Source organism: Callorhinchus milii, unplaced genomic scaffold (assembly GCF_018977255.1).
Source record: "Callorhinchus milii isolate IMCB2004 unplaced genomic scaffold, IMCB_Cmil_1.0 Scaffold20, whole genome shotgun sequence".
Classification (NCBI taxonomy): domain Eukaryota; kingdom Metazoa; phylum Chordata; class Chondrichthyes; order Chimaeriformes; family Callorhinchidae; genus Callorhinchus; species Callorhinchus milii.
The window spans coordinates 9,259,496-9,286,437 of record NW_024704761.1 but is presented as its reverse complement, the minus strand read 5'-3'; the positions used below and the strand labels follow the sequence as shown (position 1 = coordinate 9,286,437).

Genomic DNA, 26,942 nt, shown 5'->3' with positions numbered 1-26,942 from the left:
AAGTGTAAATAAGCTAAAAGGTCGCAACAACATTTTGCTCAGTTGAACCTCTTGATGTCACCTACTAAAGATAAGATAGAGATCCCTAAAGACATGAAAGATCTGGTAAGCTTAAGCTTTGCCTTTTCACATTTTAAGATATCTAGGTACAAGGTATTTAATTAATTCCTTGAACCATTGTCTCTTCAGTTTATTCTTAAGTCAATAGTTGGAAGCATTTAAAGACTCTGTCATCTTGTAGGACAATTGGTTGCCTTTATGTATGTGGTGTTAGTGACGGCCTCAATCAAATAATTACATTATAGTTACAGCAAATCATGTGTGTTCAGGTTTATTTTTAATGTTTGTATTTATAATGCAGGGATTACTGGAAGACACTTCCATATTGTATTAGAAGGTCCGATAAAGCATGTCAATCAACACCAGACACGGTGCGCTTTACAGAACTGTCTGTTGCCCTTAAACTAGTATGAGCTTTCAGCAGTAACTTGCCGTGAGCTCCGAATCAGCTGACAGCTATCTATTGGAACCGGTAATCTTAATAAAGTCCGATGAAGAAATGCTATCACACAGATACTGTGGAACGTTGATCAGACCAGTACGTGCTTGAGATCAGTTGGATCAATTCCAAGTTGGCTCATCCCAAGAGATTAAGAAAATGTGTGTCTGACCGCAATGTTGGTACATCATAGTCAAGAGATATGAAAAAAAAACACCTAAAATCACACAATTTATACTGCACCTTTAAAGAAAATATATCTTGCATGGTCTTAAAGGAGGACTGCAGTCCCAGGGTAAAAACAAATCCCTTTCATTATACCATCACATTGCTCTTTATTAACGTTAACATTTCTTAGCTCCTTATTTCATTTGGTCACCGCATTCTGAACACTTAGTGAGGCCATCTGGACTTCCATGACATCTTTTTCCTCTTGAGAATTAAAGGTACATGATGCCACCCATGATTCAATCCCTCATGACGTTGCTTCCTGGTTCATCACACTCTCGTTAGACAATTTACCTTTAAATATGCCTTTATTGCGTAATCTGAGCAGCAAATCTGCGCAAACCCTTTTTGCGGGGAGGATTACACAGAGAATACAAGTTTCGAGTTAAGTCAATTGCACATAATTCTCATCAGATGCCATAGGAGCCAGATAAACCTAAACGGTACATGTAACCAACAATAGGACCATCCACCCGTATCGGGCAACTGAAATAAGTGCACAATGTTATCTGATCCGAGAAACAGTCGAGAAAGAAATTGAAATGAAAGGATGTTCCCCCCCACCCCTCCCTTCCCAGTGCTGGTTTAGTTCTCCTTTAAGCCTCACTGAATCTATACCTCAGATTCCAGGCTGGAAACCCTTGCACAAGGTTTCCTCAGATAAGAAGAATTATCTATTGTTCTTGAAGATACAAGCTGGCGTTTTCCTCGGGTCCTTATCTGATGGCAGACCATCCTATTCCTGCCTGGTTGAGGCTCCCTGAAATCACTGTCCTCATATGTAGTCCTTTTTTCCAAGTACTTCATCATGAGGCCTTGCTCGCAAGCGAGATGGCCGGGCCTCGCCAGACAGCTGAACATTTCACTGGAATGTTTGTTCAGCTGCTGAGACTCCACATTGCGCTGCCAAATGTAGACGGGTGGGTTGGTGTATGGGTTGAGCCAGGAGTAGTGTCTGTGCACTACAGTGGAGGAGCGACGCAGTGCGGCTGAGCTTTGGAGACAGGCCTCGCTGTACGAGGGCAGCTTTGCAGACTGAGAGTGCTTGAGTCTATGTTGTGGGCCTGCGTGTCTGCAATCTGCATCCAAATGAATGTGGTCCTGTACATAGTTGTCTTGTGCTGTGTCTGAGGGTTGGCTGATGTTGTTTGCGATGGGGTCTAAGATCTCAGGGTTGGTTCTGGGAGCAGTTCTTGTTCTAGGGAATAAGTCTGGGATCTCCCCCTGGACCTTCAGCTTTTCGATGCTTCCACAAACATCTTGTAGCCTCGGTTTTCCTCTCTGCTCCCTTGTGGCTTTGACGTAAGAGGAGCGTCGGCCGAGCCTGTCCCTGCCTAGCAGTGGGATCTCTTCGGGCTCTGACTCGGTGTGGAACCTGAGGCAGGAGTTGCAGTTTGCGTCCATGTTCTGCAGTCGGTTGATGTGAGACATCGACGAGGAGTGATTTCCCAAATATCGCTTCTCGTTCAATCCAACGCAGGACTTGACTGCGTTCATGGTGTCCGCTCCACGCAAGTTGGTGCAATCGCCGAGAGAATAATGGGATAGTTTCCTGCTCCTGGCTAAACAAGGCGAGTGGAGCCTTCTTGGGAAGTACTTCCTGTTATAAATGTCGTGGTAGCACGATTCTTCTGAGCTAGCAAACGGAGTACTGGGGCTCTTGAAATCGTTTTCCCCATAAATCTTTCTGTCGTGCTGTGCACGCGAGTAGGTGATGTTAGTCGGGGTGCATGGGTGGGGATTGTGGATCACAGTAGACCCTGCAGGACATTTGGGGTCCTGGCATTTACCTGGGGAGTGGCTCTTGTATGTAATTATTGGGTGATCTGCCGTTATCCTCTGTGGCTCCATAAACTGCCGTCCAGGTCCCCTGTTCTGAAGAAGAGTCGGCGCTGTGTTTATTGTGCGGGGAATGCAATGGATGTGATTGCTGTTGGAGATGCATGGCACAAAGTGATGCTTGCTCGCAATGCCGCAGGCGTCTTCCATGGGCTGCGAAGTTCGATCGGGAAAACTGCCTCGTACGCTGTCTCCCGCGTGCGTCCAGTTTTCAATGGCCTTTGTGGCGTTTTCCAAAGAATGTTCCACATTGGCTGAAGAAACCATGTCCTTCGCCGTCTGCAGCATCTTCAACATGTTGGCGTGAGCGTAGGCTGTGGGCATCGCGGGAGGCACGATATGCATAGGACTCTCGGCTTCCTGCACGCCATTGAAACAGCTGTAGATCCCCTGAAACACCAGCAGCAGAAATGAAGATGGGTTAAAGAAAAAATGTACATATATTTACACTAGTTTTTTTTTCCTCTTTCTCTTTGGCTTCTATAGGATCTGTGTTCAAACACAGAACAGGGGAAAGAAATGAGAGGTCCTTCTTCTGTTCTGTTTTGGGGTTAGGGTCAGGTTGAGAAACATTTGTACTCAACAAAATGAAGGGAAGTTGGTGCTGGGAATGGAATGTTCTGACATCCAGTGTCTGCAGTGAACACCTCCAGTCAGATACGAAAAGCTCCTCTTCGCCAAGGTCGATCACATAAGATTCAACGGTTTCTGGCAATGTTTGATTTCCCCGCTTTGCTGCGGTTGAATTTGTAAGCACAAATAACGTTTGCTAGAGTTAGCAAACCAGTATTTGTGAAGACTTCACTGCCCCAGGGCAGTTGCAGGTTAAATACAGGATAGAGTTCCATGATACTTGAATTCAGCCTCAGAAAACTATCACAGCGTGACATTTCTATTTCTAACACCGACCTTCTGAATGACTCCTGAGACTAAAACGACGTTAATACACAAAGACTGCTCGCTGGGACCAGTGGAAGCTGCTGTGACAAAGTTGAGCGTGGAAGGTGTCACGGTTGAATAGAGTTCTGTTCATTTATCTTTGATTGATTTAGCAAAGCAGCACAAGAAAACTTCTAGCAGGAAACCAAGTGAATGATAATAATGATCCTTGCATTTGATATAACGCCTTATCGCGTCATCAAGATGCTTCACAAAATATGTTGTTCAGTGGAGTGACTGTGTTCTCTGGGCGAAACGCGGCAGCCAGTGGTTTGCGCACAGCGACGTCCCACAAGCAGGTGTGGAGCGAGTGTGTGAATTCGGGTGAGTATGTGCATGTGTGCTTGTGGTGGATAGGATGGGGAAGACATGTTAGAGAGGAGAGCAACGCAGTAGCTGTGCTCAACTGTGGAAGGAAAGGGTTTAAAGAGCTCAATGGCCTTTTCTTGTGCCAGGCTTTATGTTCTAATCCTCATGTGTGCGAGAACACTGTGAGCTTAAGCCGAGTTGATCTTTCTAACTGCGACATCTAGATAAGGAATGCAGATAGGAGCTTTGCGAGCCTCTCTTTGGGGGCAGGGGGGAGTGGGGGAAGGAATCTGTTAAATAAACAACAATTGATTAGAACGTGGAGATAATGAGGCTCGTTAATCTGCCGCTGAGGAAGATGTAGCCCCAGAAATGGGAATGAAAATCATCCCGATTTCTTCCAAATAAATGAAGGAGAGATGAACAGCTACAACCTATTGAGCCCCACAAGGCTGAATCTATGCACTGCAACATAAGACGCAAGTTCAGCCACTCATTTTATGAGTATGACACTAATATCATCACCCTGAAGGGATAATAATAATAATATTATCACCTGAAGGGGTGATAAACCTCTCCAAAAATAATAATAATAATAATCCCTCAAAAAAAACAATAATAATTTGGTCACTCGATCCACAACTGTTTGTGGGATACTGCTGTACTGCGTTTTGCGCACAAATTACACAGGAAATTCACTTTACAGTATATTCTATGAAGCGCTTTGAGACGTCTCGAAGACGCGTTAAGACATGATTGAGACATCTCGAAGATGTGATTGAGATGTCCTCCCGACGTGAAAGGCGCTATACAAATTAATTTGTATTGTATAAGGCGCTATATCAAATGCAAGAATTATTATTATTAGCATCTCCCTGACTTGCTCTGCTCAGGTACACGTCTCTTTCTCTCTCTCTCTCTCTCTCTCTGGACTGACTGGTCTGTGGTTATAGATTATTACCCTGCTAATTGCAAGAAGAAAATCCATTTTCTTTGATTTCCTCATGTGGTATCTCAGCTTCCAGTAGAAAAGATGCTCCCAGGCAAAAACTAGAAGGCTAAGTCCCATCGCGACCAGAAGCATGTAGAACACTCCGGCCATGTTATCGATGTCCAATTTGCTGCTCATCACTTCGTTCTTCTCATTCTCACAGATTCCAGTCAGCCAGACCGTCTGAAGCTTCTGAGTCTCTCCTGCAGTAGAATGACAACAGAGTACGAAGAAAGTGAAAGATCCATGAACTCATGACGTGCGATGATTGACTCATTTTATTTCATGTTTCAGTTCAGGCTGCGGTGTGTAATTGCATCTGCAGTCAGTGCTTGATCATTTCAAAAACTGCTGCCACTTGTCAGTTCTTGACGAAGATTCTCAGCTTTAGGACATTAGAAATTGTGTACAACTAACTAATCAATCGCAGGATCATTATTCCTAACGTTTAGAATTTTATAGATCCCCACCTCTGGGAATGGTCACTAGGAAGGGTGGTTGAGACTTTGGTTAAGAAAAAAAGGGTGTTTTTTTTTGGTTAAGAAAAAAAAGTATTCTCCAAGGATGAGAACAAAGGTGCCACAAAGGGCCCATTTTCAGCTGAATCTCTCGTGTTCCCTCACTGCTCACTTCTATTTCATTGATGTTATGGCCCGACAGGGTAACTTAATCAGTCTGAATCGCTCAGAGTAAATTGGAAACTGTTTTCTGTCTTTATTTTCTCAATGGGATTTAGAAATATCAATGAGGATGTAAAAACATTAATTGGCTTGATGGTTTAACTAATTGGTTTACCGCGGAAGATTTCTTTGCACAAATATAAGTGCAGAAGCCATTGAATCGTAGCAGAGTGAAGACTACGTTAGCGGAAGGTTTGGATGTTTATATTTAGGTTTGGGTTTCCGCAACTGCGGCAGGAATCTCAGGTGTTTTTCAGACTTTGTCAGCTTGGGACTCAGCGATTTGTGAATTTCACAATATAAATCTTGTAAACTGGACGTTGCAATTCATTTGGGTGGAAGAACAAAATGATCCGTATTCTCCAATCTCATTTACATAGAAATCTGCTTAGTGGAAACTTTACAGAAGCCAGAATGGTCCCTTGATTTTTTTTTAAAAAAAGGAACATTCAGTAAAATCTTTAGTGGGGAAATTAGTCAAAGGAATTGTATAAGATACTACTTGAGTGTTTAGCTAACCAGGTCATAAGGGGCAGGCTGTATGGATTTAGAAGCATTAGTTACACCTCATGAATCTAGTGAAATTGTTTTCGGAGAGAATTACGTTGGTGCAGGAGGAATGTTCAGTGAAAAGAATATACTCAAATGTTTCAAACAAGTTGTCATGTGTGTGAGGCTCCCCCCGTTAATCATATACACACTGAAAGATTTGCTATAAGTGGCAATGGATATGGTCCAATTGAGACTGAAGGACCTCGTCTATTTCCTTCCTCTCCTGTTGAGGCACGCCTCAAGACCCTTCTCTTTGACCGTCCCTTCAGCCACCCACCTACCCTCACTGCCTTCCACCCCTAACTGAGCCCACCCCTTCCCCACTCCCCGCTCAGGTCCTAATCCCTGACTGTTCAGCGCTTTGGGATGTCCTCCCAACATGAAAGGCGCTTTACAAATGTAATGTTGGCTGTACTGGTGGCTGAGAAGAGGCTTTGAACTTTGCAAGTACCTAAGGTTTGGGTTTAACTTAGCTGAGAATGCTGTTCATGCTCCATCCCCTACTCGAACAACAGTCCCAATGAAATGGACAGTAAGATTTACTGAGCACTAACCATCACCAAGGAACTGCAGCAGACCCAGATCTATGGGTCTCTTCCATTTAGACTCCTTCTGCATTGCTATTCCATAACCGGTGGTTGCAAACACCTTCCCACTACCAATTGTCACCAGTTTACACCCTTCATCCTTCCCGGCCATGTAGTTCAGCACAGCTGCATCATAAATAAAGGCATCCAGCTTCCTGAAAGAGAAGAGATAAGTGACTGGAAATGTTTCTAATGGGTTAACCATTCAGAGAAATGTTATTCCAGATCTATAATTAGTAGCGTGTACATAAAGAGACAACAACAGCACAAATTACACTTGCATAGCACCGTTCATATCGGAAAAACGTCCCAGTTCACTGAGCAGTGAGATGGGGCAAATACTCATCTCCATATCTAATGTGTAGTAGCTCCAATCATGGAGACTTGTTGTTTTGGCCCCGTCCTCTCCTGAAAGCATTGACTCATGCTGGAGCACATTTCACATTTCCTTGAGTATTTGTGTCTCTCTGGTTATTGTATGTTTAGACTGTGAATGCTGGCAGGTATTCAATGGAGAGCCCATCACAGTCGAGCCTGATTCAGTTCTTATTCAGTGCCCACACGTTGGCACTTCCAGTAGGGGAGACTGGTGATCAGAAGCGTAACCCTGACTAATTCTCCTCCCTCCCTGGCAGGGATCAGGCTATTGTGACACTGCCCCCACACCCCACAAGAAGCTCAGCTCAACCTCGGACCACCTGGCGTGCGAGACTCGACATCAAACCACGTGATGCACTTATCTGCTGGGTTGCCAAGCGAGCTCAGTGCAGTTAAAGAAACTGATCCAGAACCTGATCCCAGTCAGCTGTGCAAAGTGCTTTCAGGCACCCTCCCAAAGTGAAAGCTGCCATGTTAATATAGATTATTGCTGTGTTTGTCCCCCGCAGCTTACCCTGATTTAAGGCTGTTTAGTGCATCTTCCACGGAGCGCTGGTTGTACTTGGTCATGTGCGAGTGCATGTCCGGGTAGTTGTTTTTGATGTTCCTCTCAGTGCTTCCGTTGGGCACCGTGCCGAAACGGAACGGTGGGTAATGCTCCTGCGGCTTCTGAAACTGTTCACAGAAAGAGTGGCACGTTACGTTAGAAGATGAGAACGTTCGTTAAATATTTCATTCGTTCAACAGAATCAACCTGTAGCTCAGCCATGTAGCTCAGTGGTGAGAGCACTCGCCTCGCAAGCGAGAGGACCTGGGTTTGATTGCTGGGCCGGGCGAAATGTTGGGCAAGTTTCCTTACTCCACACGCCTCTGTTTACCCAGCAGTAAGTAGGAACCCGGTTGTTAGTCGATTGGTGGATCGCTTTTCCGGGGGTGGTAATCCCTTCAAAAAAAATGATAATAATAATTTGGTCACTCAATCCCCGACTGTTTGTGGGACACTGCTGTGCACAATAGGCTGCCGCGTTTCGTGCATAAATTATCTCGAAAGACGTCCATTTATCCTCATCGGTGTTTTCCTTGAGCAAACAACGCCCTCCAGTCAATATCACTGATGTCAGCTCTAATACCCTTAGTTTGCCTGATGAAAGGTGTTTGGATATTTGGTTAGTGATGGTTATTACCATTGACCCCCAGAGGTATATTTCTCCTGTTACAGACCTGTGCATTGTGAATCATGTAAGTTCAATGAAGTGCCCAAGCAATCCACATTTGTTCAATAAGGATTGATAGCCCACCTGTAAATTACAGATAATGCGATGCGTTTCCGGAATAGTTACATGAAATTACATAGACTGTTCAGGGCAGAAACAGGCCATTCAACCGACTACTCCATGCAAGTGTTTATACCAGCGTCTTGGGACGTGCTCCTGACGTGAAAGGTGCTATACAAATGTAATTTTGTATTGTATACTCCACAACAGACTCCAACCTTCTCCATTCCCTGTACCCTCGAACTGCTCTATTCCCTTTGCCCTCATGTGTGCAATTTGTCTCTAAGTTGGTTCTGAAAGGATTGCAGAGTGAACAGTGAAGTGATGATTGTTAACTGTGTAGTCTCTGTATTTAGAAGAGTGAAGGGTTGTTTTACACAAAGCATGTTCCTTGAAACTTCAGCGGTCAATGCCTCACCTTGTTGTCACTGAGACCCGAGACAGTATCAATGAACTGCTCCTGGATCATGAAAGCTGCCAGGTTTGCTGTATAGCTGGCAAGAAAGATCACAGCGAAGAAGGCCCAGATCAGCACCATGATTTTACTTGTCGTTCCTTTGGGATTTTCAATTGGGACAGAGTTGTTGAACACCAAAGCCCAGAGAAGCCACACAGATTTTCCTATCGTGAACGTTGGACCTCCTGGATCTGTGTAGAGAGTCAGTAAGGTTCAGGCACGTGCTCTCACTACCGTTATACATATTGCTTCAATCAGATTTTCTAACTTGCAAATACTTAGGTGACAAGTAGTGTGATTGACCACTACACGTTCAGCTCTAGTGTCCTGGGGTGGTCTCTTCATTCTGATAAACGAGAGGGGAGTACAATGAAGGAATTTCCTGGAACCAAGGATGGAATCCAGGTCTCACAGGTCAGTTGAAGATCTCCTATGTCTGACAATAAGCTGCTATAGTGGTTCAAAACTCTCCTTTCACCTCTCTGCCCTCTGGGCATTGGGTAGCACCATGTGTTAGAAGACTTTCTTTTCACCTCTGGGACCCAAGATTGAATGTAGATCATAAAAGTAGGATTCAATATTCTCTTTATCTGATAAGCGAGAGTAGGATAGTGTGTAGAACATTTTCACCTGCTGCAGTGAGGGAATTATATTAGGAATGAGGACTTTTCGGTTTCCATAGAGGAAATGAACAAACAATTGAAATAAAACTGTCAAATATAACCTCTCCCTATTTCACAGCTTCTATTCTGATTTTCTTTGGATACAGTGGCATGACTTAAACCGGGGAATTACAGACACAGACCCATGTATCTGACGAAAGGTCATCGTCCTGAAACATTAACTCATTTTCCTCTCTCCATAGATGCTGCCTGACCTGCTGCGTGTTCCCAGCGACTTCTGTTTTTATTACAGATCTATGTCTGATGGTTTCCTGGGAGCATCTCTTGAACTGGATAGTGGCTGCGAATTTAGCTGTCATTAAATTGTAAGATCAAAAATGTATGGAACAGGCTCCCTAGGGAGACAGTGGAAGCAGAAAATGTCTGTTTCAAGAACAAATTAGATAGGTTTCTGCTAGAAAATAATATCTACAGTGTATAGTTTGGGTCATGACATTACAAGCGATTGGCAGGATGGTGGAAGGCGAACTAAATGGACCTTGGTCTTCTTTCACCTAGCAAATGCTTCTGTTCTTAAAAACTCTGGACGACTGTCACTGTAACCTGCCTTGCAACTATCTTGTAACTACCCGATGTTACCAGGAAAGGCAATGAAGAAAATGTCATCTTTCATCCTAACAGTTCCAATACAAAAAAGGGATTTTTTTTCTCACTTTTTAATTTAATAGTACATATTCCTAACAACAACACTGGTGTTTATGGAGTTCTCTACCCCAGAAGGCTGTGGATACTTAGTCATTGAACATATTCAAGACTGAGATCGATAGATTTTTAAAAACTAAAGGGATAAGACAGGTAAATGGAATTAGGTGGAAGATCAGTCATGATCTTATTAATTGGCGGGGCAGGCTCGAGTGGCCGAATGGTCTACTTCTGCTCCTATTTCTTATGTTCTTATGTTTGAGTTCAGTTTGAGTTTGAGTGCTGATCAACTTACTTTTACCATCGTTCAGGTTTCTGTTATAGCCAACAGGACTGAAGTACTCGAAGATGAAGACTGTGATAGCCACAACAGTCAAACACATGACGAACATCATCACCCACACTGCAGGGCTGTACGGCTCTGAGAGAGAGAACAATAGAGAGTAATGAAGTGCATCGCTGACCGAAGGCCTCTGGTATATCAGAACAAGGTATTAATAGCTTCTCTGTCCAAATGATCATTTCGTGCAAAAATAGAAATACATTGAAATAAAATATACATCCTCCTATTATTACAGCTTCCTTGTTCAGGCAGAATTCTATATAAAAAGGTCTTACTATTATTATCATATTATTTAGCATCTATCCTAATTTCCTGCATTAGATTTGTAATCTTGTCCTCTGTGTTGCTAATTTCTTTTTCTATTATTTTTTGTCCACTTGCCGCCTAATACCTCCAAGAGCCGAATGGCTATTATTCATTTTCAGCCTGCAAGTGATTTATGTGGCATTGCGTGACCTCAGAACTGGAGCAAGGTCAACACATGTTGTGTGAGCTCCAGGACATTGACATTAGTGAGGCAGACGGTCCAAATAAATTGTTGGGGCTGAAAACCTATAAATCCCATGGGACAGATCAACCCTACCCCAGGTTACATTGCACGACTAGGGAGATTTGTCAAGTGCGTTCTGTCGTTGTGAAGAAATTTGTGAACGATGAGGAGGTTCCAACACATTTATAACGAGTAAATGTAGTTCCTATATCTGCCAACTTTGTCTGCTTTTACTTGTCTTTATAATTTACTCAGTTCTTGGGAGTGAAACAATAGCTTTTCATTTTTATTCTACTTGCAACTTCCTCCTTTGCAGTTTATTCTTCAATCTCCATATCTTTCTTCAGCGGTTCATTATTTTGATGTATTGCTTTACTCCCTGCCAAGCAATCAATGCTTGTCGGGGTCTGGCAACAGCCACTAGTTAATCCTTTGGTTGGTAAGCATTTTTNCTCTCTGCGGCGTCTTCATTGTACATTCTGTGCAAACCTGATCTCGTTCATGGAGTGCATGCAATGCGGCAGCTGCACAAGAGTTCTTGGAGTGAAAGACTGCTATCACATCATCTCAACTGTCGATCATCAATTACACGTGTTCATTTCCGAATTGTGGTTTCAATGTCAGAAGTGTGAGATCATTGACCAGACAGACACCGGTTCACTGTGATCAAATACTGTTCAGCCCTGAAAGACATTCAGTCTGTTTGAAATCTCTGAAACAAATCCATCACGGCTGCTGATTTGACTATCGTTTTCCAGTGTCTATTCCTTTCCTTTCTTTCTTACTCCCTCCCTCCCTCCCACCACCCCCCCACCCCTCCCAATTTCATTGTGTGTTTTTTTTCAATCGTCAATGTGCATTGTTCGATTCATTTCAGCTTCCTCTCTCCTGGGTCTTCTGCAAGCTGAGAGGATCAAAGCACTGAGCACTTGCTCCAGCACAGAGCAGAAGGTTCAAATTCCAATCTGCTCATCAGCTAATCTCGGCAGAGTCAGCAGTTGGGGTGATACGCTAAGCCACAGACAAGGGTGCCATTACTGATCACCATGCAGAAGCCCCTGCTGGAAGGTGTATGTAGGAGGACATCGGGTAAGGACGTAATCAGGCTCAGCTCGGATACTCCCCTTCAGTACAATGAAAGCCAAAGCTCACAGATAAATAATGCACACCCTGGGCGACGGCTTGGAGGATGACCCGTAAAAATGTACTCCAACAGAAGAAAATGGGAATCGAATGGTTTCACGAAAGGAGAGGGAGAGCAACAGGACCATCAACATCGATTACCCACCTCTCCAGAATGGGCAGCATCGTTCAGACTCCTGCACAGCTGTGCTCCTACCACTCTAGTGCTCTGAGTAAGGTCAAATTACTTCCAAGCAGTGTGACAAGGCAACCTTTTGCATTCTATATATGCTTTGGGAGAGGCAGTGTCCTCAGCTGAGTTAAAGATAAATATATCTCCTGAACCATGCCTGCAGTCAACACCTTTAACCGTCTTATTTCCTACTCACCACTGTGTCTGTGAAGGCTTAGCACAGCACTCCAACTGCTGCCTCTGCTGAGATAATGATAATAATAATCCTTGCATTTGATATAACGCCTTATCACGTCTTCGAGACGTCTCGAACCACTTCACAGAATATATTGTACAGTGAATTGACTGTATATTTTGTGAGCGAATTGCACACAGCAGTGTCCCACAAACAATCGGGGATTGAGTGACCAAATTATTATTATTATTTGTGAAGGAATTATTACCCCGGAAAAGCGATCCACCAATCGACTAACAATCGTTTCCTACATACTGCTAGGTAAACAGGGGCGTGTGGAGTAAGGAACCCTACATTTCGCCCTGCCCGGGGATCGAACCCAGGTCTCTCGCTTGCAGGGCAAGTGCTCTAACCACTGAGCTACAGGACTCCACAGCCATTTATTTGAAACATGAAATCAAGGTCCAATGTTCTTGACAAAGGGATGGTATTTACCTCGCATCACTCTAAATTAGATTAATTAATTAGTTAATTAATCAATTAATGGGGCACCCAATTATAGAAAGTATGTCAGAGTCAAGCAGAGGGTGCAATGCAGACTGACTTAAGTTGATACAATACAAATTAAATTTGTATAGCGCCTTTCACAACAGTATAGTTATGATGAAAGGCTTATATACTCCAGTAACTATATTCATTCGAGCAAAAAAAGGTTAAGAGGGGATCTAATACAAGTATTCAAAATTATGAAGGGATTTCAGAGGATAAATAATGAAAGATTATTTCCACTGGTTGGTGAATCAGAATCAAGGGACAAGATTATTACCAGAAGCATAAAGCGGGTGGTTAAAAGATTTTTTTTTACACAAATCTGTTTGATTGTAGAAAACCGAACTTCAAGTACTATTGAAACCAAGCCAATTATGTCATTTAAGGAATTTGATGAATACTTAAGAGTCTGGGGGGGAAAATGGGATGAGAGTAGATTGCAATGTCTCCAACTGAGCTTCACATGCCATACATTTTAGGATTCTATGTACTTTTATCTCTCTGGCACTTACTTTTCTAATCGTTGTTAGGGCAGGGGATGAGTTTGCTCTCTTCTACTTATACAATCTTCTCCAGCCCATATCCTCCATGTTTCCGACTCGGATGGACAGCTCACTCTACACCATGTTTGCAACACAAGAATAGCTGGGCTTTCAACCACTATGTCTTTGTCTCTTCCAAAACTTCACTGCCATCCTATCGCTCCCTAACCTACGAAGACCTCCTAAAATTTAACATTGCCTTCAGTCAACACCCTTAACTGTCTTATGTGCTACTCACCAGTGTGTCTGTGAAGCACGTTGAGACATTCTTGTATGTGAAAGATGCTATACATATGCAATACTGATGTTTTGATTTTTAACTCAGCTCGTGGTCACATGCAAAGAAACGGGTGTTTACAAATAAAGACTGAGCTGGTCACCTAGAAAAGCTGATGGTGAGACAGTCCCATTGCTCCTGGCGACCATCACGCTGATCCCGGTTTCTACAAACGGTACGGAGAAATCCACAATCTCGGAGCGTTCTTCGTTTATTGTGAGAGATCCAATGGCCATGTCAGCTCGCTTATAGAAGACCTGAAACCGGAAATACAGTCAATACGAGAACCTTCTGCAATGCCCAGCAGTGCTGCTAGCTTCCTCTCTGAATTTCTTCACTTTACGTTCTATTCTGTGAAGCGCTTTGAGACGTATAAAAAACGTGATAAGGTACTATATCAAATGCAAGGATTATTATTGTTAAAATTGGAACTGTTTGAACTGACAGCAAAAGTTAGAAAAGCTATAAATGCTGATGAATAAGAAAGTTCTTGACCAGAGGGACGTTTTTTTCCTAGCATCACTCCATGCATGATATGCTGCTCAAAACATTTCAATGGCATTGAGCCATTGTTTGGAGATTATCGTAGCTTTGGGACGAGGAAAAGTTACAGACAGTTTATTTTTGAGACTATTAGGGCCAGTTAGAGCAAAAAATCGAAGCGACAAGAAATTAATGAATACATTGAGACTAATTTGCCTCGTATAGAGAAGGAAAAACGTCACCTGTCAGCAGTGAAGCAGAAGGTCACCCTTCCTCACTACTCCTGTTTGCTATGGTTCTGGACATATGGTGTGTACAATGACCTCTTGTTTGATCAAGCGATGTTGATATAGAGGCAGCAGATGTGAATGACCACTTGATAATCGAGGATATGCACCAGCGCCACTTCAGCCGAAGAGACATGATGTGTGGGCTTACCACGCAAAGCCATTCAGCCTCTCATCCCCTGTTGATGTTGCTTTATATACTGTGTCACAAAAGCTAATACTCCAGCATGGAAGACGGAAGAGGCCTTGGGACATGCTCACTATTAACACAACCTGAGGATCTAGAAACGCTGTGATTCTGTAGGGACATGGGATTGTGTCTAATTTACCATTGGCCATGCAGGCAGCATTAAGCGTATATACAGGGTGACCAAAAACTTGTGTTACCATTACAATGTCTAATAAGTCTTAAAGAAATAATGATTTTTTTTTAGATAATAGAGTAGAAATCACGACCTTTTGATCACCCTGTATAAACGTATGAGTGTTTGTTTAATCTGTCAATGACTCTCATTAATAATAATAATAATCCTTGCATTTGATATAGCGCTTTTCACGTCGGGAGGACGTCCCAAAGCGCTTCACAGAACACACTGTAAAGTGAATTGACTGTATATTTGTGGGCGAACGCGGCAGCCAATTGCGCACAGCAATGTCCCACAAACAGTCATAGATTGAAAATGACCAATTTATTATTCTTTTTGGTTTTTGGAGGGATTATTATTAGGCTCTGTGTGGAGTAAGGAAACTTGCCCAAGGTTTGGCCCTCTGCCTGGAATTGAACTCAGGTCTCTCACTTGCAAAGCGAGTGCTCTAACCACTGAGCTACAGGACTCCTCATTGATGTGCACCCGAGTATAGTAATCTATGCAGATTGTTGCTTGCAAAGATTTGCAGCCAATGCAACAACCATTTGCAGACGCAGAAAAGCACGTCTGAATCAATCCAAGTTATTATGTCTATTATAATAAAATGCTTTTGTCTGGTGGTACTTTCTAAAATTGTAATCATTATGCTGAAACTCCAAATACATAATTGCGTTTGACCTTCATGCAATGAGGTTCCCATTTTTGTACCTGGCACAGCCTCTAATTATTTTAATATTTAATAAATATGGCAGACATAATCATCGCACTGAAATAAAGATGTAAACATTGCAGCACATGAATAGTCTAAAAAATAGCATCTAATATTAACCACTTGGGTACTGCACTGTACATATAATAATCCGTGCATTCGAGGGGATATGTTCAGCCATCTCTGCCCTGTCCACCGCAACCCTCACAACACCTCTCCCTCATGACCCAAACCCCATCCATCCCCTCTCCCCGTCTCTCTCCTCATCTCCCAGCTCCACCTTCTGGCCCCTCTCCTGTCCGAGGTCATCAACCTCTCCTTGCCAACCGGTTCAGTTCCCAACCCCCTAAAAGCAGCCTAATTATCACACCCATCCTGAAAAAAATCTTCCCTGGACCCCGACCGCCCCATCTCTAACCTCCCTTCCTCTCCAAGGTCCTGGAACGAGTCATCACTTCCCAGCTCCGCTCCTTTCTTTCTCGCCATTCCCTCCTTGAACCCTCCAATCTGGCTTCCGCGCTGCCCACAGCACGGAAATAGCCCTGGTCAAAGTCACTAATGACATGCTGAACATCTCAGATCAAGGCTCCCTCTGCCTCCTTGTCCTCCTCGACCTCTCTGCCACCTTCAACATTGTCAACCACTCCATTCTCATACACCACCTCTCCACTTTACTCAATCTTCACGGATCTGCCCTTGCCTGGTTCGATTCCTATCTAGCTCAACGTCTCCACTTTGTTGCCTCTAACGGTTTCTCCTCCAGCTCCCGCACTGTCACGTCTGGCGTCCCCCAGGGCTCTGTCCTTGGCTCTCGCCTCTTTAATATCTATATGCTCCCCTTTGGTGACATCATCCGCAGAATGGGGTCAACTTCCATATGTATGCGGATGACACCCAACTCTATCTTTCTGCCTCCACCCTCAACTCCAGGACCACTGCTGTCCTGACAGACTGCCTGTCGGACATCAAGTCCTGGATGAAGGCAAATTTCCTACAGTTCAATGGGAACAAGACTGAAGCCCTCCTGATTGGCTCACGCCAGCGCCTCGGCACCTCAGGCTCTGGCAGCATCAACCTCCATGTTGCACACTACAACTCACCAGCCAGTCAGGAACCTGGGTGTCTTGATTGACCCTCAACTGTCTTTTCTTCCCCACATCCAAGCCATGACCCGCTCTGCCTTCCTTCACCTCTGTAACATCGCCCGACTCTGCCACTCCTCACCCCTCAGGCCGCTGAAACTCTTGTTCATGCCGTCATCACCTCCAGGTTCGACTATGCAAATGTTAGCTTGTCAGCCTTCCCAACTCCTCCCTCCACAGGCTGCAGATAATGCAGAACTCTGCAGCTCGTGTCCTCTCCTGCACCAAACTCCGCGACACCATCTCCCCCATTCTCGCCTGACTCCATTGGCTCCCTATCCTTCAGAGGATCCAGTTCAAGATCCTGGTCCTCACCTACAAAGCCCTCCATGGCCTCGCCCCACCCTACCTCTGTGACCTCCTAACCCCCTACCAACCCGCCCGTTCCCTCCGCTCAGCCGGCTCTGACCTGCTTCACGTCCCCTGAGCCACCCGCCCCACCATTGGTGGGAGAGCCTTCAGCCACTCTGCCCACAACCTCTGGAATTCCAGGCCCCAATCACTCCGCCTCGCCCCCTCCTTAGCCTCCTTCAAGTCGTGCCTCAAAACCCTCCCCTTCGACCATGCCATCAGCCACCCCCCTTCCCCTCCCCTCCCTTCTCCCTCTCTAACCCCAGCTCGGGTGTGAAATGCTGTACACTGTCCAGCACCTTGGGACGTCCTCCCAACGTGAAAGGCGCTATACAAATGTAATCTTGTTGTTGCTATTGTTGCACTTGATATAGCACTTTATCAGGTTGTTGTAGCTTTCTGACTATGGTATTGCATTTATATAGCACCTTGGGGACATCCTCCCGATGTGAAAGGCGCTATATAAATGCAATTTGTTGTTGTTGTTACACTGGACATGTGCAGCTCTCTGACTGTGGTATTACACTGCATTTGTGCAGTTCTTTGACTCTGATATTATTCTGTACATGTATTGCAAGCAGTCCTGCATATTGCAGTCGCTAAAGTTGGACCTTTGAGGTTCAAGTGGCTTAGTTACAAACCGCGCAAAGTCTTCATCAGTTGAGCCGGGTGCCGTCTTTCATTTTTACGGTTTCTCTGTGCCAAGTGTGGCATTAACCCAAACCGGAAAGGATAAATCAGGTAAATGATGTTGACCATACCTCACCGATCATTCCATTCCAGATTCCTCGAACCTTCTTTCCGTGTTTTCCATTTGTCACGAGGTAAAGGTCGTAGGAGAACTTCACAGTTTTGGACAGTTTTTTCAGGATGTCGATGCAAAACCCTTTACAGCACAGCTTGGTGTATGGGTCAACGATACTCGTTGCGCTGAAATCCACAAGAAAAGAGGTGATGAGAGAAGATGGGCTACACACTGAAGCAACGCTCTCCCTTTAAAACTTGCTCACAATCTGGACGAGGTGCAGTGTCCACAAAAGTGCTAGAAATACTGGCTCGGTTTCAGTTGGATCTGAAAGAGGCCCTAGACCCCAAGTGCAGGCCCACGCTCTGCTCTATTTGAGCGGAATCGAACACCTCTCGTCTCCCAGTGGATTAGTGACGTATTGATTCCAGTGTCTGACAAGAGAAGCTGACACAACACTCTCTGAAACATTCCTGTCTTTGACTTACCAGTCTGCGTCCGATTCCCTATGTGAATTTCCTACGAGGCAATCCCCAGAATCTGTAGCTCCACCTGAATTTGAGCTCAGTCTAAGTTGCCACTTTAATGCAGTGCGAGGGCAGAGCTGCATTGTCAGAGGTGCCATCTTCTGGATGAGACGTTAAACCAAGATCCTGTTTCTGTGTTCAGTAACAAGGGGATCAGCTGGGGATGATCACTGGAGAGTTTTGGGGAATTCAGAAGAATCTTTTTCACACAGAGAGTTCTTAGGAAATTAAATACAACTTAGCTACAAGTGGCTATTGTGGCTGAAACCATAACATTGAACACACTCGTGTTCAAATCCCTTCACTCTCTGGCACCTCCCTTCCTCTCCGACCTCCTGACTCCCCAATCCACCTCCCCAATCCACCCTCGCACCCTCCACCCCACCATCGGACGTCACGCTTTCAGTGCTACGCCACAAACACTCTCCCTCAATCCCTCCAGCTTGCTCCCTCTCTCCCCTTTTTCAAGTTCCGCCTGAAAACCTTCCTCTTCGACCGTGCTTACGGCCACCTTCCCCCCTCCCCCCGGCTCGGAGTCAGGCTCCGCCACTGTTAAGCGCTCTGAGACGCTGCCCTGGGTGGAGGACGCTATACAAGTGCAAGTTGTTGAAAAAACAGTAAATGTGTGATAAAGTCTAATAACATAAGGTATAATGTTCAAAGAGGATTGATTTAAGTCCCTATGTGAGTCTGTTCACAACAATGAAATTAGGGTCTTCACAAGATCAAAAGAGAGGTTTGATGAAGAAGGTCCTTCACCCAATTTGATCTCTGACATATAAATAGAACTATCCAATGCCATTTCCCTAATGTATAGGGTGCAGTCATCCGGCATTGTGCTATGAGGCATTGAATACCCTTGGCCCTCCTCTGTACCTCCAGAGCCTGAGTAGCCCCCTTATAAGGGACCAAAACATTATGTGGTACTCCAGGTGCAGTCTTATCAGACCACTGTACAACTTAAGCATAACATCTAGGGATCTGAACTCAAATGATTTGGCAATATAGTCCAGCATCCTGTTTACCGTGTTTATCACTGCTTCACACTGATTTGGAGATGTTGACCAATGAGCCAACTAACACCCTAAAGTCTTATTCATCTTGTTCCCTTGTGGAACATGCACTTCCTATTGACATTTCCTATACACAAAGCTGTACTTCCATTCACATTCGCCTGAAATGAACTTCATTTGCCAGCGATCAGCTCGGCGGCAAAATATCCCTCTAAAGCTTGGTCAATCTCCTCTCTCATCTCTCTGACTGCCCTGGAGGTACTAGTATTTCATCATAATTAATCTGTTAACTTTTAAAACTTACCCAAAGCCCCTGCCTTGCTCAGGTCAAAATCTGGAGCGCACAACACCTTCCCTTGAAATTGTATTTTACAACATAAAGGAAGACAGTGGTACCTGTGGAACCACCTTATGAGGAACCGAGCAGGAGGGAAGGTTTGAGAGAGGAGGTTGAGGGGGAGAAAACCCTCTGATTCATGTTAAAAGTTGCAGCTGAAATATGCGGCAACGCTGAGCCGAGTGTATTTGTTCAGATGCTGACAGTTGCAGACAGTATTGCCGTGTGTGTGTGTGTGTGTGTGTGTGCGCTGCTCACCTTTCACTGTGGTTGGCTTGCTTCCTACAGGGCACCGTGTTCCTCACACAGCCACCGGTCATGGGCTCCACCGCCTCCACGATCACAAAGGGCCTTTCCTCCAGCGTGGCCACAGTCAAGTGGTGGCTGTCAGACACGGGCTGTAGAGAGGTCCCGTACCTTGGCCACACGGGATATTTCATTCTTATCAGACTGTTCTCCCATTTGCCAACCTGTGTGACAGGGTAGAGAGGTCTACGTAAGGCATATGTTTAGTGTCGGTTTTTCAGTCACCTCCACATCAAAAGTATCTTGCACTAACGGTTAATGAGCACTGATACACTTCTCCAATACTCAACCTGGAAACTCCCAGGAACAGCTATTCCCTCCATTATTGAGCCCTGATAATAGTAATAATAATAATAATCCTTGCATTTGATATAGCGCCTTATTATGTCGTTGAGACTCAACGCTTCACAGGATATGCTGTAAAGTGGAGTCAATGTGTATTTTGTGGGCGAAACGCGGCAGCTAATTGCCCACAAACAGCCACGGAGTGAGTGACCAATTTTATTTGGGGGATTGAAACTCCCACCTCTTTTCGAATAGTGTGGTGGGATCTTTAACAGCCTCCTGATGCGGAGTATAATGTAGAATAATATCGTGAGTTTTGATACTGAGGCTGTTTCTGGATCTCTCTGTTACACCTTAGCACTCACATGGTTATAAGATTGGTTTGGATGAAGAATGCCCTGCCCCTTGTGCTCTCATTCATCCACCATATCCACCTTTTAAATGTCTCCAAAGCCTTATCCTTAACCATCCTTCCTGGTAACCTGTTCCTGTCATTAATTACCCTCTGGTTAAAGAAATACTTCCTTGTGCCTTTCCTGAAATTGCCCTTTGCAACCCTGAACATGGACCCTCTTGTTCTGCTGTCTCGATGCATTCAAAGCTATTGTGCTAAGTTTACTTTCTCAAACCTATTTAAAATCTTGTATACCTGTGTAACGTACCCTTTGAGACATCTTGTTTCAAAGCTGAAGACCCCTAGCTTGTCTAATTGTTACTTGTAACTCAGTCCTGTAACACTGGAGATTATCCCTGCAACTCTCTGTTGCTTCACTGATTGATCCTTCACAGTAACAGCCCCACGTGGGACTCTCGCTCTTATCGAGCTCCTATTTTATATACGAGCAGCCTCTCTGAAGCCTTCCGCCTGCATAAAACTGTACTTTTGTTGTCCAAATATTCTTTTCAGCATATTTATTTCATAGACCGTGGATTTTAATAACACATGGCATTTCTATGTAAATCGTTTTCCTCTTGAGTGGAAACAATAATTGATTGCTACAGGATTGCCTTCTGTCTGGTTTCTGTCTAGCAGATTTTTTTTTGTCCCCCAATGATTCAGCCGACGATAGAGTGCGTGTTTGTTTTAGAAACCCTAATACTGACTGACTGACTGTACAAGCCCAGTGCAGTGCAGACTCAGATGTTGTAATTATTGCTGTCTTTGTTCAGTCACACCTAGCTCAGCTCGTAGATTATGATGAAGAGTTGCATCCAAAAGGTTGAGCTATATTTTCTTTTGAGTTGCTGAACAAGGGCGTTTCGTCCACAAAATACACAGTCAATTCACTTTGCAGTACATTCTGTGAAGCGCTTTGAGATGTCGAGAAGACGTGATAAGGCGCTGTATCAAATGCAAGGATTATTATTTATTATTATATGTGAATTCCATGTCTGGTGTATTTTGCTTTACGTCTCGAACGGGTTTGCTGACTGACAAAGTGATCGCAAAAGACCTTAAGGATAGAGAGCACTTACCATTTCCCAATACCTTCCTCTGTTCAGTGTCATCACCACCATGATAGGTCTCACCAAATAGCCGTCCTCATTGAAGGAGAAATCTTTTCCTTCCCAGCTCACGTTCAGCATGTACCTATCAAACATATTGCAACAGGTAGTGACCATCATTCAGTACGTGCATTCCCCTGCAACCTGTCTGTGTTGCCTGTAAATTCTTTCAACACTAGCAGTGCGAGTCCTGGCTCCTGTTAGGACAGCATGCAATGTTAGCAAAAGCTTCTAGTAGGAAAGGAGATTAGGCCATTCTGGGATTCTTATGTGAGCTGTCACTGTGTGAATGTATGTGAATTATGTGGATTGTGCTACGACTGGATGTCAGGGGAAGCTGAGCCAAGGGAAACTTTGCAAAAAAAAAATACACATTGATCTTGTTTCCAACCACTGAGTCAGTCACCTAGAGAGAGGCAAAAGATTCAAGAGAATTAACCCTCCCCCCAAAAAAATGTCACAGAGGCAAATATCCACAAATTAATTTTTTACTCGCTTAAACATAAATTCTGGTCAAAGGCAGATGGGAGCAGTCAATTTGTACAGAATTGCCCGGCCCTGACATCAGGAATGGAGCCCTTGGTAGTTGTAATGGCATCGACCTAATGCAATGAAAAGAAATTACCCCAAAAGTGTGTATGTGTTCGTGTGTGTGAGTGTGAGAGAGGGAACAATAGGAACATTCTATTAAATCATGGCTGATCTGTAGCTCAACAACAATTTCAATTGGAATTCTCTATGCCCACTGGCTATTACTGTCCTCTTGCCCCCAGTCATATTCACTGAGCTTCTCAATTGCCTGCTTTGGGTGTCACATATTGCTGTCACCAGCCTGCACTTACCTGACTCGCCAATCGTTTCCTTCCTTCTAATTAATAATAATCCTTGCATTTCATACAGCGCCTGACGTCTCAAAGCCCTTCATAAAAATGTACTGTGAAGTGCAGTGACTGCGTATTTTGCGGGCGAAACGCGGCGGCCAATCGCGCACAGCAATGTCCCACAAACCGTCGCAGTGACCAAATTATCATTTTTTTAAAAAAAAGGGATCATTACCCCCGGAAAGCGATCTTTCAATCGACTAACAACCGGGTTCCTACTTACTGCTGGATAAACAGAGGCGTGTGCGTGAAGTAAGGAAACTTGCCCAACGTTTCCATGTGCAGTGGGGCCCCATACCGACACATGCGCTTGAGCTCATAGCTCCCAAAAAGCCATTACCTGTAAAAGGCGTTGTTGTAGAGGCCTCCCAGGCTCCTGCAGTCGGAGCTCAGGTCAGGGATGTATCCATGTTCACTGAAGAAGCTGTCCACGCCTTTCGCGACTATGGCCACACCGTCCCGCACCCTCTGTCGCAAATTTGTGTTCCATCGGTCGGTCATGATCCCGATTAACCCCACGGGGAAGCTCTTCGCCACCTGTTCCGTGTTGCCCACCGTGACGCTGGGCACAATCCAGATATAGCCAGGCCCCACCAGCCCAGCCTCCTCAGCCTCTTCGAAGAGGTACTCCGCTTCCTCCCGCGAGCAGTAAAGAAGCAGGACTTGAGCGTCGATCTGCTTCAGGAGCCTCTGGGTTTTGGAATTGTTCTCGTCTCGCGTCATCTCGAAGGTAAGGGTCTGTTCGATTTCCCACCCAAAGTAGCTGGTGCCGGTGAACAACTTGATGTAGTCGATAAACTCCTGGTACCCGGGGAAGAGGCTGGTGATGATGGCAAAGGAATTCCAGTCATATTCTTCCAAGACTTTGAAAATGACGCTGATCTGTTGTTCTATTGAAGCCCCCAGCTGCAGGAATGCAGAGTGTTGCTCCTAGAAGTGAGAGGAAATTAATTTACCCATGGACTGAAAAGGCACACACCACAAATGTTACAGTACATGGCTTGGGGCGCGGGGGAGGGGGTTGGGGTTGGGGGTAGCTGGGATTCCTGCTGAGAAAAGTGGGGCTGCAATGCTGCAGATGTGTGTGTGGTGGAGGGGTGGGGGGGCTCTCGATAAGGAAGGTGGGGTCTTGCTGAAGTGGGGGACAGAGAGGCAGAGACTAGACAGGGAGGTAGAGTCTGGCTGTGAGAGGTGGAGTCTGGCTGTGAGAGATACAGTGCAGGGTAGATAAACAACAACAAATGACATTTGCATAGCACCTTTCACGCCAGGAGGACGTCCCAAGGCGCTGTATTCAACCTTTTGTGATCATAAACGGTTACGTACGATCACAAACGGTTGAATACTGGGGTTAGTTGCATTCAAGTCACTAGCTTATCTCTATGGCACCCCGGACTGATACTGTGAACATCAGTCAAGCTGTAAAAATATCACATAAAGGAGTTACGTGGGGAAAGATGCCAATTCAAACCCATTCAATTGCTGTTGTCCTTCACCCCTGAGGCTTAAAGGTTCACACTGCATCTGATTGCCACGGCATCTCCGGGTTTACTACCTAAACAAATATCTGTTTTATTGCTGCAAGGTTGCAGAGTTTTAAATGTTACAGCTGCTTGGTTTGTAGTTAATAACCCAGATCAATAGGAAAGTTCTGTTCTCACTTTGGCTCGGACAGGAAACCATTAACAACAGATCTCTCACAACAGTGCCCTCTACTGCTGGCATCTCGGGGGTGGATCGAGACAGGGGAGAGGGGCAGAAAATAAGAGCTGCCACACAATAGGCAGTGACTGACGGGGCAAAGTTTGTGGCTCTGGATCAGTCGCAGGGAAGACAACTTGATCCGTAGTGTTCAATCAAAGGAACATTCATAATTTCATATATATATATATATATAATATATATTTTTTGTACTTCTACATGTTTCACTGTTAAACAAGCACTGTAGCAAAGATTATTATAATCCTTGCACTTGATTTAAGGTGTATGACATTGCTATGTTGAGAAGTGCTTCACAAGGAATTACTTTCAATTATACAATCATAGAGTGTTTCAGCACAGAAGGACGCCAATAGGCCCATCGTGCCTATGCCGGCTCTTTGAAAGACCTACCAACTAGTCTCGCTGCACCGTTATAGAATTGTAGTGACTGTGTTTGTATCCAAATGCAGCAGTCACTTTTCCTCCAGCAAGGTCCCACAAATAGCTATGAGGTAAATAACTGATTAATCCGAAATTTAACAGGCGGTTCTGCTGTCTCTTTGCTGATGTTTCTTATTGCACATTTCTAAGTAGCACTGCATGTTTTGTGAATCTTAACCTTAGCCATCTACTACCGTTCGAGAATCCACAACTTGTAACAATTCTGCATCAGTTTTACTGATGTGCACATGATATATCTGTGTGGCAATGCCGGGTGTATGTGTGATGGCATCCCGTGTCTCTGCACAAGGACCGCTCTTTGACTGTGTGATTTGTGAGTCTGCTTCTGGCAGGACTTGGCCCTTGTTAGGCTGTGTGATGCTGGAACAGGAAGGAGATGGAGTGATTTAACCAGTTCTGTGAAAGCCACAGTACAATGGTAGACGACCCTTTGTGGGACACTGCCACGTTTTGCCACACAAAATACGCAGTCACTCCACTTTGCAGTATATTCTGTGAAGTGCTTTGAGACTTCTGGCGTTGTATCAAATGCAAGGATTATTTATATTCTAAATACAATCAGGAACAAATCCTAGTAGGTAGGGAGATTATCTACACCCCTTGTGTCCCCCGACATGGATTATAAGTGAACTACGTACGTACTAACTGTGCAAAATTGTTAGGATTACGTAGCCAGGTTCATAGCATCTCTGGAAATCTTACGAGCAACTTTTCACACAACAGTTTTTTTTCCCCCCAATATCATCCCAAACCAAGCCCAGGGTCAATTCCTGCTTCAGAGACCATGAGGATAAAAGGACATGTGGATAAACGGCATTTTACTGTACGCTGAAACAATTTCATCCCCAAAATGCTAATGATTTGTCCTTTATGATTGCAGTATGTTGGGAGAAAATAAGAGAGAAAGAAACCTAGGAGATAGTGCTATGTGCATTCATACGTTTAGTGCACAAAGGGCCCAAAATTCAGCCTAGTCTTTGCCTGCAGGACCATTTTAATTTAAATTTTAAAATCGCGCAGAACTGTGGAAAATTCCTAAATTTCGCCTTCAATTGGAAATCGGTTTTCCACAGTTCTTAAAAACTGGCTTCCGAATTAAGACACTCTTGAAGAATTTTCCACAAATCTGCTCAGTTGCATTTTAGGACAAAATCATTTTTACAACAACAACGATAACAACTTGCATTTATATAGTGCCTGTAAGTCTCGGAGCACTTAAGTCTTACGAGCTAAGCCACGGAGAAATTTCAGGCCTCGATAAACACAGAATTCTGAAAATGCAATGAAAGCCGTCGCTTGCCTCCTTCAAAACCAGTCTCAAGACCCTCTTCTTCGACTGTGCCTTTGGTCACTCTCCTTCCCACCCTGCACCCCCCCACCCTGCCCTCCACACTCCCGATCGCGCTGATTGTCCAGCGCCTTGGGACGTCCTCCCGACGTGAAAGGCGCTGTACAAATGTAATGTTGTTGGCCCCCGCATTCTGTAGTGTGACTGACCTTTGGAGCGAGGACAGCGGCAGAGCCTCCACTGATTCCTATGATCGGAATCAAAGTTTGTGCGGAGATAAAGTCCAGGATTTGTGCCACGGCGTCTGACTCAATATTATCCTCAAAGATCACACCGTGGATGCTTGAGCTGGACAGCACCCCGCAGATCTGAGTCAGCAGGCTGCTGGGGTTGGTGTTGTTGACCACCTCGATGATCGGGTTGATTTGCAGAGGAAGGCCTTGAAAGACGTCTCGGCTGAATTGTCCCTTGATCTCCAAACTGTACCAAGAGCCTCCGAGCACAACGGCGACGCTAATGGCGGGACGGCTGGGGTCCCTGGAGAAGGCGCACTCCACCGCAGAAACGACAAAGAAGATCTTGAGGATTCTCTCCATGGTTGTCGGTTTGCTTGAGAGCTCGCTCGCTGAGGAAAGGCAAGCAAGGGGCAGCCAATTACCACAATTCTTCTTTAACCCTCACGCCGCTGGTTTGTAAACCATCGTTGCATTAGGACCCAAAACACCATCATCGACAACAACAACAACAACAACAGCTTGCTTCTACATTGCTTCCTGCATGCATGGTGGCATCTAGGAGTATT

The 26,942-nt window shown here is 44.7% G+C and overlaps 1 protein-coding gene across 1 annotated transcript; it reads right to left on the bottom strand.

The window, feature by feature from the left end:
• Positions 1-1,339: 1,339 nt before the first annotated feature.
• On the bottom strand, positions 1,340-26,706 carry grin2cb (glutamate receptor, ionotropic, N-methyl D-aspartate 2Cb; the record flags this gene model as incomplete). The annotated part of the gene is made up of 12 exons (XM_007888897.2): positions 1,340-2,956; positions 4,776-5,008; positions 6,592-6,779; positions 7,517-7,677; positions 8,695-8,924; positions 10,354-10,479; positions 13,853-14,006; positions 17,851-18,019; positions 19,970-20,181; positions 21,779-21,893; positions 23,030-23,619; positions 26,350-26,706. Coding segments are annotated over 12 exons (4,152 nt in total), but the record flags the coding sequence as incomplete, so codon positions are not given.
• Positions 26,707-26,942: the final 236 nt, after the last annotated feature.